Source organism: Mycteria americana, chromosome 6 (assembly GCF_035582795.1).
Source record: "Mycteria americana isolate JAX WOST 10 ecotype Jacksonville Zoo and Gardens chromosome 6, USCA_MyAme_1.0, whole genome shotgun sequence".
Taxonomy (NCBI): Eukaryota; Metazoa; Chordata; class Aves; order Ciconiiformes; family Ciconiidae; genus Mycteria; species Mycteria americana.
Window position 1 is genome coordinate 8042655 of NC_134370.1, and position 14529 is coordinate 8057183.

Sequence of the window (14529 nt, forward strand, 5' to 3'; positions counted from 1 at the left end):
CACTAACCCGTGAGCCCTGGACTGGGGACTCATGAGTGAGGGCTGGTGGATGAAGTATTATCTGACTTGGCTGCTGATTTCCCCGCTTGTTATGGTTTTTGGGGGTGGGACATGGAGCCTTGAAACCCTAACTGCTCGTGGGCTTCTCTTCTTTTTTTGTAGAAACAAAGTTAATACCTGTGACTCCACTTACAGGTGCGCATGTACACGCACACATACACACGAAGCCTCCAGGCGTACCACCAACAAAATTACGTGTCCTCGAAACATCTGACCATTATTTCTGCTTTTTCATTTAAATCCAACAGAATTGCCAGGGCGGGTGGATGGGGTGGGAAATAAAGAACTTCCCAAAGTGGCTGGCAGCAGGACAGGCTGACTGAGAGCCTCCTCCACAGCCGCCCCCGAGCCCCCGCCAGCCCCCCGCGCCGGGGCACAGCCAGCACCGCCACCCGCCCTGCGCTTCCCCTCCTCTGCTGCAGGACGGAAGGGGGCTTCTTTCCCTTGCTAAATATAGTTAATACTACTAACAATATTAATTACATTATCGCTATTGTTATACTAATAATTAACATCAATATGAACACAATAATAGTAATATTTTTCATATAACACTAGTTAATAATGCCCATAGAAGTTCCCTCCTGCCCACAGCTCCCGTAGAGCGAGGGCTCTCTCCCCTCTAGAAGTACCGCAGTGAGGAATTAACGCGACAGGCATCCCGGGCGGAGGGGACCCGAGGCCCAGCTCTCCGCTGCCCCCGAGGGGACCCGGCCTCTCCGCGCCCTGCTCTCGGGCAGGACCGCCGGGAGGGGGGGGCCCTCAGCGGCGGTGGCCGCTGCCCCGGGTGACCGGCCACGGCACGGCGGGCAAGGGGAGAGGAAGCGGCCGCCCGCCCCAGCGGTGGCGGCGGCGGCGGCAGGGAGGGGGCGAACCCTGCCCTCTGCCCTCTGACCGCCGCGGAGGCCGCCGCCGCCGCCGCTGGCAGCATGGGGAAGGCGGAAGCGGCGGAGCCGGCCCGTCAGGCCGGGCGGCGGCGGCGGGGGGGGAGCGCGGCGAGAGGCTGAGGCAGGCGGGAGGGCAGCGCCGAGACGGCCGCGCCGGCCGCGGCAGCCCGGCCCCACACCCCCGCGAGGAGCGGGGCGGCGGCGAGCCCCCCCCGCGCTGCCCGCCGCCCTGAGGCACCGCGCCGCGAGGGGCAGGGGGAGGCCGCCGGCGGCCTGCGGGGCCCGCGCCGGGCCGGGCCGCGCTGAGGGGGCCGCGGCGCGCCGGGCCGGGCCGGGCCGGGCCGGGCCGGGCCGGGCGGCGGAGGGGCCCTGCCCGGGGGATGCCCTGGGGGCGGCGGGGAGCCGGGCCGGCGGCAGCGGCCGGGGGGGAGCGGTGCCGGCGGGCGGGGGGAGGCCGGGCGCAGGAGGGGAGTAGCGTCGGTGCTGCGGGGGGACCCTGCCGCCCCCAGCCATGCAGTCGCAGGTAGGGCTGCGTGGGGAGGGGGAACCCGAGGGCTGGTGAGAGCCACCCGCGGCGAGGAGCGCTGGAGGAAGGACCACGCTGAGCCCCTGACAGGTGTCTCCGCCGTAAGTGCCCTTACGCAGTAACTCGAAGACTTACAGACTTTGTGTTTGTTATTGCTGCTGCGATCTTCAAAGATGATGTTAGCAGAGCAAGCCCAGAAGTGGTTCCCAACTCACGTGCAAGTTACGGTCCTTCAAGCCAAAGGTCTGAAGCCAAAAGGTAAAAATGGCAGCAACGATGCCTACACCATCATACAGCTGGGCAAGGAGAAGTACTCCACCTCGGTGGCCGAGAAGACCCTGGATCCCGTCTGGAAAGAAGAGGCCTCTTTCGAGCTCCCTGGATTGCTCATGCAGGAGAATCCAGAAAAATACATCCTGTACCTGATTGTCATGCACAGGTCGCTGGTGGGGCTGGACAAGTTTTTGGGACAGGTGGCGATAAGTCTGAATGATATATTTGAGGACAAGCAAAGAAGGAAAACGGAGTAAGTGATGGTTGGATTTTTTCATTATAATTTGTATTCCTGGTACACTTGCACTTGGGGGGGGGAGGGGGCATAGTAGTCTTATTATCAACGTACTTTGAAATGAAACTAGGACGTTTCTTCTGTGGTGTGTTCAAAGGCCCTAACATATACAGTTATGTCATTGTGGCCTGACCTCTTCCAGAGAGAAGTTTACTGTAATCACAGTGGTCGCCCTGCACAGGGAAGGACTGTCAATAACATTAACATTTTTTGACAAATTCTTGTGAGCAATATGAACTCATTACAGTGTTTTTCTAAAGATTTTTCTTCGTTCTGCTCAGGGCCATATCCCCATTCAGCTCCTACCTCAATTGGAACCATGTATGAGACTCGGACTCCCTCGAAGCCTGGTGTCTTTCTCTTTAAAAACGTTTTCCTTCAATTGCTGCAACCAAGCGTCTTTAAATATTTTATATTTATGTTTTAGTGGTCAATGAACTGTGACTGAATGAAGGCTTACCACAGCAGCACAGTGCTTTTCTGATCCTGATTAGTTTTAGGCCGCAATCCTGCAGGCTGCTCTGTACAGCAGGCCTCAACAGAGAAGACTGAAGAGAAATTTCTGCTGTTGTAGTAGCCTCCATCATTACCTACATAAGCCTTTGTCAAATAAAATTGCCATTTGCCAGCAAATTCTGGCACTGGAATGCAAAAAAAAACAAAAACAAAAAACAAAAAACCATCACAGCAGTTTATTAGGCTAAACTGTAAACGTATCTAACTGTCTGGGTTTTTCAACTAAATTAGTAAAATTGTTTATAACTTCTAGTTAGGACATGGTTGCACAAAGATGTCTGGTACCAGCGTAATTTATCCCCCAAAGTGTATGGGAATAAACTGTAGGTGTAAGCGTACTGCAGGCACGCCTGTGACTGCATGGTTTGTGTTTGTTTTAGCTATGCTTGTCCCACAGAAGTAGTCCATGAACAGCATGGAGACCTCCAAGCTAGCTATATGTATGCAGTGACGTATGAGCGCTGACAAATCTTTCTGCAGTGGTTAAAAAGTTCCTGCCCCAGGTGCCTTTCCTCCTCTAGTGTCTCTTCAGTAGAGTAGAAAGGCTCCTGTGCCCAAATCTCAGCTGTTAAAATTAAAGTCTGGTATTTCTTCTGTTGGTGATGGTGGGTCTATGGTAAGATGCTGGACTTTGCATCGAAGTGACAAAGAGGCTGGCATCGTTTGTCTCTCGCTGAGCATGCTGGAGAGGTGTTAACCTCCAGCAGAGTTGGAGCGGGCAGTTGGAGGCAGAAATCAGTACAGCAGCACCAGCCAGGTCTTGTTGATCAGACAACTATTTCTGCAGAAACCATCTCAAAACCTGGTCCTGCTTATGTGCAGTGGCTGAGGTTGAAGGAGCACCAAAGACAAGGCAAAGCTGTCTTTGCCCTGGTGTTAGTTGTTTGGTTTTTTTTTTTTTTTTTGTAAACTAAATTTTTAGCAAAACAGTATGTTCACTAACCATGTAATAGGGAACAACATGTCCGTGCAGAATCTCTTGTGGGTTCATGGTCTGAAGTATTACACTTTTTAATTGCTTATCTTTTTAAGGACAAACCAGTTATCTTGATGCCATACATGGTAATGCCTGTAGCCTTAGGGTCTTAATTTCTATTTACACTTGATTCAAGAAGTTTCAATGCTCTTTAGACATGCATCTTAAATATTCTTTAATCATCACTTGTAATTATCTTGCAAGTCATAGGCAACTACTTTAGCTTAAACACCTAGCTGCTCTACAGACAAAAAGGTGAATGAATGAAGTAGAAATGCTGCTAACTGTAAAAACTTTGTAAGCCTAGGTAGAAATATGTATTCAGAAACTGGAGGAAAATATGTAAGTTATTCATGTGTTACTGTGAGTAACAAAACCTCTTTTCCCTTTGTGGAACCATACGCTTTTGCAGCAATTTTAGCAAAAGTAGTATTGAAGTCTTAGAAAATTATTGCAAAAATTTGTAAGTGGGGTAATTAACATAGTCCTTGTGATAGTTAAATAAACATTCAGATCTCTTCAGAATTTTTATATTAAGTTGTGCTTAGCAGGGCTTCATAAGTGTTCTTTATTTTTTCATTTCTTTCTCTGAAGTGTGGGAGAGGAACTCACGCTATGTAAATGTGCAGCGGTCCTTCCCTAGACCACCGCTGAAATTACCAGGGCTCCCTGAGAAAGCTGCGCTCTGCCTGTGAGCTGTACTGCAGAAGATAGGGGCCTATGGGGAAATTTTTACAAACAGCCTAAGTCCTATTTTCAGAAGTTACTCGAGCATTTAAGATTGCAAATCTTATTAAAAGTTGATGGGTGTTAGGCTTCTAGAGCCAAACAGCCGCACTTGTAACAGTCTTATATATGTGTAAAAGTGCAGATTGGAGGTTAGTGGGGTTTTTGGCAGCACATACTCACTTAATGTCGATTTAAATTCTTATGAGATAAGAGCCACTGAAAGTCCAGTTCTCCTGTCAGTGTCTTTAGGTGCTTAGAAACCTAGAAAATGTACTTTTCAAAACTCACTTTTGAAAAAAATAATTTGGAGTCCTTAAGCGTTTAGATGTTTTTGAAAAGTTATCAGGGTTGTCTACTTGTATGCCTTCGTGGAATGCATACGTGTTGTTGCTGACTCCTTTAAGCATTAGTTGGAGATGTGGATGCAATATTTGTACGTGTATGTGGGAGGAGGGCAAACTTTCAAGAATATATTTGCAAATGTGATCTCAAACAAAACGCTCTTTCTTTTTTCCTTTTATTAAATCCTTTTTGATACAAAATATTCCTAGTCCTGTGTTGGCAGTAAACTAAGGGTAATATATTTGGACCTGAAGACCTTCTAGCCGTGACTATGGTGTGGGAACTGAGATACCCAGTGCCTTTCAAGACCAAGTCCAATGTCTTTATTACCAAAGCATTCTGATGGTTGAAAGCTATATTCATTGTTTCAGAAACACTAATCTGTTTTATTAAGCAATGTTTTTACTTTCAAATATGTTCAACAGGCTTGTGGTGTTATTAAATCCAGAGTTATTTTCTCATGTTGATGTAACCTTAACATTTCTTGCTTTGTTTGGGGATGAATGAGATCCAGTTATTTGATGAAGTGTCTATTGGTAATATTTCTACTTTTTAATATATTTAATAGCTTCCTCTTTCCAACACAGCTGTACATATGGTGCTGTAAGAGACAGACTCAAGAGTCACCAGGGTATTGCAAAAAAGATATTTAATATTCTGCACAATGCTGAACCCTGTCAGCAATTCCCTAGTGCTTTTTTAGTAAGGAGGTATGAGAAGTGAAGGCTACCAGCTGATTTTGAATTCCTAGGAAGACCGTGGAGTGTGTGACATTCAGCTTTTTGTATTTTTTTTTATTTAATATTTTATAATTTGGAAGAAATAAATTTAAAAATTTGCTGCAGCTTCAGAAACATTATGTTAGGGAAAAATAATCCTTTTCTCTGTATAGCTTTTTTTGTTACTTGTCACACCTTAAGAAAAATTCTCTCTGCAGTAAAGTTTTCAGGCAGAGGCCTCATGATAGGATTTGTGCGTCTTGTATTCTAATAAACTTGATGCCACACAATATTTAATGAAACAAAGCAGTATATTTACTATAATTTGATAGTGAAAATTTTGTATGCACCATCACACAATGTCCTTTCTCTTTCTTTCTGAAACCGATGATTTTTTGAATTCTCAAAAGTGAAAATTCCTGGATCGGTTAGATCCAGATGTGGCTCAGATGGTCCCTTACTAGGTCTCTTCCTGAAGCCTCAGCCAAAGCATCTGCAGGATCCTAGTTCATTTTCTTTCTGTATTGGTGCAAAAGTGCCCGTCACACTGTGCTAACTTTGTAAATTTGTGTCTCTGGCGTTTCTGCTGTAGTTGGAAACGGACAGGCTCTTTTACTTCTTCTGCTCTTTTCTCCAGAGTTGAAATCTAGGCTCCAGATGCTGAGAGATTTTATTGAGTTTTTTTAATGGTTCAAAAAGCTTGGGAGATACTGCTTTATTGGAAGTATATTTAGCATAAGTTTTCAGATCTTAGATTTCTGACATGGTTTTATTTTTTGCAGTAAAATCCTGTGGGTTTTTTTAATTCATCCTGAGAAATACATGACAATTTTTTTGGTCTGCTGTTGCAGAAAAAATATACCTCTCTTGCTCTTGCAGTTTAAATGTAAATGATGATCAATGACTGTGTTGTTTCAAACCGTATATACATTTTTGTAATAATTTCAATTCAGTTATAATTCATAGTTGCCTCAATACTGCTGATGATCTCACAATGCATAACATCAAAATGAATTTTTGAATTATTGTGGAATAAAAAAATAATCGTTTCCTGACATGTCTTAATTCACTAAAGTATTTTTCAGTAGTTTTTCTTAATGACTGTGCTTAGTTTTTTTTCTCCTGTGTGCTAAATGAACACAGCAATAGAAGAAAAAATTTGTTAGCTTTCACCATGATGTTTCACTATGGGGGTGGTGAGGCACTGGAACAGGTTGCCCAGAGAAGTTGTGGATGCCCCGTCCCTGGAAGTGTTCAAGGCCAGGTTGGATGGGGCTTTGAGCAACCTGGTCTGGTGGAAGGTGTCCATGCCCATGGCAGGGGGGTTGGAACTAGATGATCTTTAAGGTCCCTTCCAGCCCAGACCATTCTATGACTCTATGTTACTTATTTCATTGGCATTTGCTTCATCCTTGTTGTTCTCTAGTTCCACGCTATTTATTGACCATTCCTTTATTAGCTCTCCAGGAAAGCTGATTTTCCAACACTTGTCTGGAATGTTATAAATTTGAGGGGGGCAGGTGATGGTAGAGTTATTATTTCTTAGGGAGATTTTGTTGGAGGAGACATTTTTTATTTGTGACTTAATTCCCCTTTTTCCTGGTTTTTGTAATACCTCAACAGTCCCCCCTTCCCCCCAAATTGCAGCAGTGTTGTAAAATTGCTTATTTGAGCATAATACAGTGAAGGAATCTTGGCCTTATCTAAGATGCTTCTCCTCTGCTTACATCGATCATATAAAATAGTGAAAACAAGCTTCTCAGCAAACATACAAACAAAAAGAATTAACGATTGACCACGATCAATACCCCTGTGTTGTAAGCACTTATGCTTTAGTGCTGCTGAGCTTCCTGAAAGATAGGAAAATTGTGTGACTTCCTCCAAATTAATGTGAATTCCTCCTTGGCAGCCTCCCTCTTGGATATGGACAGGTTCCCCCTTCGCCTGCCTCTGCCCTGTCCTCTTTGTCATCTGTAGCAGCATAAGCAAGAGGCAGGCACTCGAGCAGGCGGCTTCAAATGCAACTTGAATTATGAACAAGCAACCAAGTACTAGTACACAGATAGTATGACCGTCAAGGACTCAGTGCTTGTTAATGAATAGTGCCTTTTTAAAAATAATTCTGCAAAACATAATGCATTCTAAACATTATTTACTGGTTTTGAGTCTTAAATTTAGTTTAAACCAGAAAAATGTATTTTAGGTGATAAAACTAAATAGTAGTGGAAATGGCAGGCTGTAACAGAAATTATCAAAATGTTGTGGTTAAAGTAAGAGAAAAAACTCGTTCCACTCTAGTCAAAAGTGGGAAGAGTAGTAACTGCAAAATTTGTTAAAGGCGCAGTAATAATGAGCATCCTGGAGGATCCATACGGATTTGTGCTGTTGCTTTCATGGTACCACTCAGTAAATGTAAAAAAAAAAAAAAATCAAACAAGGAAAGTTAGTAGTGAGGAACAGAAGAGAAAGATGGTTATGGGGGAAAACAAAAAGTTGTGCCCAGTTGTAGCTTTATGGGATTATAGCAATATTTTCAGATAATCTAGTAATATTCCCAGCATTTACATTTTGACAACAAATGCAAGCACATCCTCTGAGTAAGTCATAATTCTGAGTCAGAGTCTGAGTGCCATCTGGATTGAAATACTTCTCCATTTTCTGCATGCTTCTCCACACGCATGCTTGCACACACATTCAAGTGAAATAACTCGCCTTAATTCTCATACCTTCAGTTATTTTGTTTCTAAAATAAAAGTTTTCACACATAGTCTTTAGCCAAAATAATAAGTCAACTAAGACCACTTAATTCCTTTGATTCCAGTTGATGTTAGCTAACCCCTTAGTAAGGGTGTTGGGATATGTGTCAGTTCCCATATGTTTTGTGGTGTTACAATGTCACTGTGTAATATTTATTTTTAAACTCTACTTTGTATATCTCATTTCAGTTGGCTTCCAGAAAGTAATAGTATTCATCTTTGTGAATGTCATCACTTATTTTAATAAATAATCTGTTTTCTTCTTCATTTCCCCTCATACACGATGTAGTCTGTGCTCAGCCCCTTGCCTTAATTTTCCTACTTACTGACTTTTGGCAGATTTATCACAAAGCATACTTCTGCATTTTTCAAAGTGCATTTGCTGCTAATGAAAATGTTAGATGGTTCTGGCCTTTGGATGTTGTTTTTTTTATCCATTAGCTGTGGATGTTTATGTTAGTGGGATTTTGCGAAGCAAGTTTTTTCAGGGTATCTAGCTTGAACATAGTAATCTAAATGAAGAAGTACTTCTTTCCCATGACAGCTGATGGACACGTTCTATCATTGGGATTGTGCTGGTCTCTTATGGGGGTAGTTTTAGAAGTACCTGCTGGTGTAGAAAATTCTCATCATCACTGTGTAGCAGATTAAAGTTGCTTAGCGGATCAGGATTGCTGATTTTACCTGTAAAATCACGGTTAGAAGCCTTGTGGATGCTGTGATGATTATGTGGCTTTTTGCAGAATTCCTTCAGTAATTTGTGAATGAAAATCAAGATTTTGCAAAAATCTTTGGGTGCAATCTAATGATTTCAGCAAAGCAAAATTAGATCAGCTTAATAGATGTTTACTGGTAGAGAGAAGGCAGAGTGGCTTATTTGAGAAGCACCAAAATGAGTGGGAAAATTCCTGTAGTACTTTCCATCTTCAGCACTGGCAAGAAGGTGGAGTCAGAAGGTCATCTGTCATGCACAGGTTGAATGTGCTGGCTAGAAGACTTCTAATTCCTGTTGAAATTGGTAGACAAGTATCCCAGTGGTTTTGGAGGCTGTTAAAGTTTTATGTATATAATTAAAATATAATTAAAATTACATAGTAGTTTTTCTTACCCATACTGTTACTATTTTTCTAACCCATACTGTCAACCTATCCTGCTCACTGTTACATGGTTAGCAGAACAGGTTGAGTGATGCTTCTTCAAAGAAAAGAGAGGGCTAAGACTTGGAACTGTCAAATTCTGTGGCAGATTTGGAGGATAAGACACGACGACATCAGCTTCCTTCTATTAGGAGAAGAGAAACAAGATACTGGTTTCAAAATATTTGTTGGATGCAGGATGAAGGGTGCAATGAGAATAGTAATAGATAAGCAAAAGTGAGTTGGAAAACCAAGTTAATGGGGAAAAAATGAAATCAGAAAAAGGGGAGGAAGAGAACAGTTGAAGAAATAGTGTTGAAAATGTAAGTATGTTTGTAGATCACTAGCTATTTAGATGGAATAGGCAGGCCAGAATTTTGTAACTTGTTCATTTATAGTAACTTATTTCAGTTTTCTCCTTCACTCTATCTTTACTAAGGTAAAAGGTTCAGTACTGCTAATACTACACAATTTACTTTAATAGTATGCAGAAGATGGTTATTGTCTTTCTTAGAAATAAGGGAGTTTGTTTTTTCCACCCCTAATTGTAGGTACGGCCAAAATTGAGTAATTTTGTCATGGTTAGAAAATAGCCATGTTTCTTCAGATAGGGGTTTAGTTTTTCAGGGCTGACTGGTCAGCAGGATTTTTCCTGTTCAGCCTGGAATGTTGATCTTCTCTTTACGTATTCAAAAAAATTGTCAGCATACAGAGTGGCAATTTATATAATATTACAAAATAAAAATGATCAGAAACCTGTGCAAGACAGGTGAAGCCCATTAGCACACTCAAAAACAGATGAGAAAAAGAAGCAAGGGTTGTTCTGATGGAAACCATAGGGGAAAAGTCGAAATTAGAGGGTGTGTGGAGGACGTTGTCCTACAGAACATTTGAAGGTGAGAGCAAGAAGTATGAATGTGATTCAGAAGGCAATAGGGCTTCCTTTGAAGTTGGGAAAATTTGCCAGACTTTGTACAAGGTCTGTTTAAATAAAGACTGTCTGCAAGACTGGATGTAATATTTGGTTATTAAATAAAAGGGCATCTGCTCTCATAAAAGCCACCCTGTTTTGTTCGTGTATGTTATTGGCTATTTTCCTACTTTGTACAGGCTTTCTATAGAATAAGCTCATGGCAGCCTGACAAATGGAGCATTTATTGTGGCTAAAAGTACTGTAAACAAAACCAAAATAGCAAGTTTTATTGGCTTTTATAATACATTACAATTTTTTAAATTGGCAGTGGTATAGTGGAATTTAGTATTTTAGGACCCAAATGTTGTTATCTGAAAACAGTGGACTTCATTTTCCAATTTTTTTTTCTGTTATATACAGCGCTGTTTTTTCTATTTGTTACTCACGCCCATGTGTTGTAGAAACAGATTCTAATAAGAAACATTTACAGACTCAGTTGCTCATTCACGTTCAGCTCCACACAAATGCATTGCCTGCATTTCTTCTCATCTGTTTAAAAAAGTAATTATTCGCCTTTGAATTTGAAGAAAATCATGATTTGAGTCTGCTTCTCATATTGTCTTGTTATGAGCTGAAGCATATGGAACGTTCATTATAACTAAAACAAGATAAACTCTCCAAGGTAACAAAGAAACCTCCTTGAAATGCCTATGAAAATTAAATATCTGTCTTTTATACAAAGATTTGATCCAGCAATCATTATTCAAATAGAAATTCCACTGAAGTCCAGAGGAATTTTGCTGGAGTAAAGAGTTTATGATTAAATTCTGTTGGAATCAGTAGTAGTGTTGAACCTGGTCCCAGCAGGTATGAGGTCCAGTCCCTTATGCCGTTCTGTTATCTTCCTAGGGTAAGGAGAGTTTCTTTGTTTTCCCAGCTGAACTTATTTTTAGTGTCAAGTTCTCCAAAGTCTACTTTGAAAACAAATGTACAAGCTGCAAAGGCAATGTATTAGTTGTGTGCTGGAATTCTCTCCTCCAGACCTGGTGAATGTCAAAATAGTATGCGGAGGTATGCCGTTAGCAGGTGAGTACTGGTAGTGACACAGAGTGGTTGTTGATTCATGATAAGAATGTCAATAATTGAGTTAAGTTAAGGGGTTTTTTAAAAGGTTTTCTTCCACACAGCAAAAGCTTAAGAATTTATGTCTTGATATTGTTCTAAAACAAGTTAGCAAGTGTCATACATCAGTTAAAGTTTTGGTAATTCCTAAGTAGAAACATATGAAAATTCAGCAATCGTATCGGAGATACACTATTAATGTTTGAGACATGTGAGGGGAGGGAAAGAGGGAGAAGGAGAATATGTTTTCTTACAGTGTAGGCTGAGCCATTAAATTTGAATGTCCAAAAGTGAGGTCCTCTCTGCCTATTAAGTCTCTTAAAACACTCATAAGCCTTATTCATATTTATGTTTATGTTTAGTGTCTGTCTTAAGGAACCACGGGGAGGACTTTCTCAGTTTCAGGGTGGTTTTTGGTTTGGGTTTTTTTCTGCACAGGCAAGATCTGTCTGAGCAAGGGCTTGCTCATTATGCCTGTGTATTGTTTTTATTTTTTTAAGAGAATATATGAACATACTTTCTTTTAAAGAAGAGTTTTAAAGAAAGTAGGCTATCTTGTCTTCCAGTTTGTGCAATATTATATATCACAAAAAAGATTTACTCTTGGTTCTGTTGTGTGTGTGTTTTCTGTAACAACTCTATAGATGACTTAAAGTGTTTCTGGAATCAGTTACCAAGAAGTGAAACATTATTAACTAAAAGGAAAAATGATCCATCTTCTTCAGGCACATAACATATTTCAGGTTTTGCATTTCATTTAAAATACATAAATGAAGTTACCTCACAACAGAAGAAAAACTTTCTTCCTAAAGGTTTAATTGTCCTCCTACCAGTTTGAACTTCTGGATCTACTGGTCTGCATTCTTGTTGTCCAGTGCCGGGACAGAGAAGGCCTGATATTTCTTAATTATTCTGGTTTAGTATGGGATATAAAACTTTTTGGACATCACAAAGCAACAAAAAAAGTCATAATACTTTATCCTTTAAAAAGTCATAATATCTTTATCCTTTCATTATTTCTCTGGCAGATCACTTTTAGAAGTACTTTCTCAACTCAAAAAAAGTATCTCTGCCTGAAAATTTTATTTCAGCTGTCACCTTTGAAAATATTTATGAAATCTGAAAGGAAATTGAGGGTTATTTTTCTCCTTTCCTGACCTTGTTTTCTATATTTGGCAGTATTGAATAATGTATGTATAACTGCATGATCAATTTTGCATCTGTGCTGATAGGCCGATTAATTTCTTAGTCTCCGGTTCAAAAGTTACTTCATCGTGATGATGCACTGTTGTGCTAGCATGTGTGCATGCATTTCTCCTGACAGTGGGTTTAGAGCACTGCTTTCAAGCTGGCGGATCTGAAATATGCCCTTGTGCCCTTTTTGAAATAGGAAAAGGCTATTGATGGTGGGTGTGGAGAAGGGATTATCTGTCTGTCAGTCATTCATTTAGGTGAAGGAAGATTGCGCCATAATTCTGCAGATGCTTCCGTGGGAACAATGGAGCACAATAGGGAATGAATAAGATGCTTGGATAATGATAAAGCCTTTATTGGACCTGGCAAAGAAGCACACTTGGCTTTTTGAAACAGACGATCACACCTTTGATCTCTTTTCAAGGAGAGGGGGTTTATGTCATGGTTCCAAAGCCTATGGAAATATTTCTGAAGGTAATCCTACTGGTGACCCGCAAAAGAAGGGATGGCTGTTAGATACACCTACACGCTCGCTGTTCTGCCACTGGTGCTCATGGAGTTACTGTCAACATTAGTAGGGGTTGCAGCTGCAGAACTGAAACGATGGTTGACTATTCAGGGGTCTCAGATATTTATTTCTTTGCTAGTGCTAGTGTAGTTGACATAAATCTTAACCAGTTGTTAGAAGGAACAGAGGGGAAAAATGTTTGCTAGTATATAAACCTGAGTGAAATCAAAGGAGAAGAGGTTACTAGATGAAATATTTGCCACATATTATACATTTAGGTAATATGCATCACAGTTAAATAAAGGCCACTTGAAAAATATCAAGTGTTCCTTTAAATAGCAAAATACAATGTATTTGTATTTATAATTAACATTAGATAGAAATTCCCCTTCGTAAGCAGATGTGAGCCCATTAGCTTTGATGAAGTTTAGTAAGCTTCCACAGAGTTGATTTTGGTTCTCAAAACAGGCGAACACTGCAAAGGGCTTCGTGCTTGCTAAGTTGTTAAGTTTTCTCTTCAAAAGCAAATATAGACAAAAAAGTTTTTCAGTACAGGAATGTTTTAATTTTTGGAATGGAATTTGGTTTAATATTTTAAATTATACTAGCCAGATACATTAACCAACTAACCAGAGTTTAATGACTAGCCTCCAGAAAACACAACTTAACTTGCTCTCTTTCTCCCTTAAGGTGGTTTCACCTAGAGTCCAGACAAGGGAAGAGAACTAAAGACAGAGGAGAAATAAAGGTCAATATTCAGTTTATGAGGAATAACATGACAGCAAGTATGTTTGATTTGTCAATGAAGGACAAAACCAAATCCCCTTTTGCTAAGCTAAAAGACAAAATGAAGGGTCGAAAAAACGATGGGACGTTTTCAGATACATCCTCTGCAATCATCCCAAGTACTCACATACCTGATGCAAACATAGAGGTATGTAGTGGTGAAGTACAAATGAAATCAAAACCAAAAAAACCTTTCCTTTTGGGACCTCAGCGGCTATCCTCAGCTCATTCGATGTCAGATTTAACGGGATCACATGTCTCCTCAGAAAAAATGAAATCCAGCACAGTTGGCTACTCTCATCTTTTCAGGCGTCAGCTAGAATCTTTTGGGTCGGTTGATGAAGGTGGTAAGTAAAAGTCATGACCATTATAATTACAGTTCACTGCTATTAGAGCATTCAGAAGTCCATTTCTTTAGTTTATGAAGCAATTACAAGGCCAAAAAGTTAAGAATTATTGCTGGCCTATTTGTTTTTTCACTTCCATTAGTTGGTGATAACTCGTAATTGCTGTTTCTGAGCATAAGAAATAACTTATATTGGTCATAATGTATGGTAATTTAGCATTTTTCTTCTTATGTCCTCATTTGAGAGTATTTTGTAGTGAAGCATTGCATTCTAGATGGAACTCTAGGCAAAATAGCATCTTGTGAAAAATAAAAGTCTGTTTAAAAAGTTGAAAACTATCACCAAAGCTTTAAACCTGATGTATACAACGAACTGAAAATACTTCGCATTGTTCAAAGTTATTATGCAGCTATAGACTACTGTCGCTTTCTGGAATGGCACGCT

At 40.8% G+C, this 14529-nt stretch overlaps 1 protein-coding gene across 2 annotated transcripts in view; it reads left to right on the plus strand.

Moving 5' to 3' along the window:
• The first annotated feature begins 860 nt into the window (after positions 1-860).
• Positions 861-14529, plus strand: part of RAB11FIP2 (RAB11 family interacting protein 2) — a 225822-nt gene continuing 212153 nt past the window's right edge. For both annotated transcript variants that reach the window (XM_075504467.1, XM_075504465.1), the window contains exons 1-2: positions 861-1999; positions 13643-14085. In XM_075504467.1, the coding sequence (XP_075360582.1) occupies positions 1647-1999; positions 13643-14085 (796 nt within the window). In that variant the 5' untranslated portion in view covers positions 861-1646. The remainder of the gene's footprint in view (positions 2000-13642; positions 14086-14529) is intronic.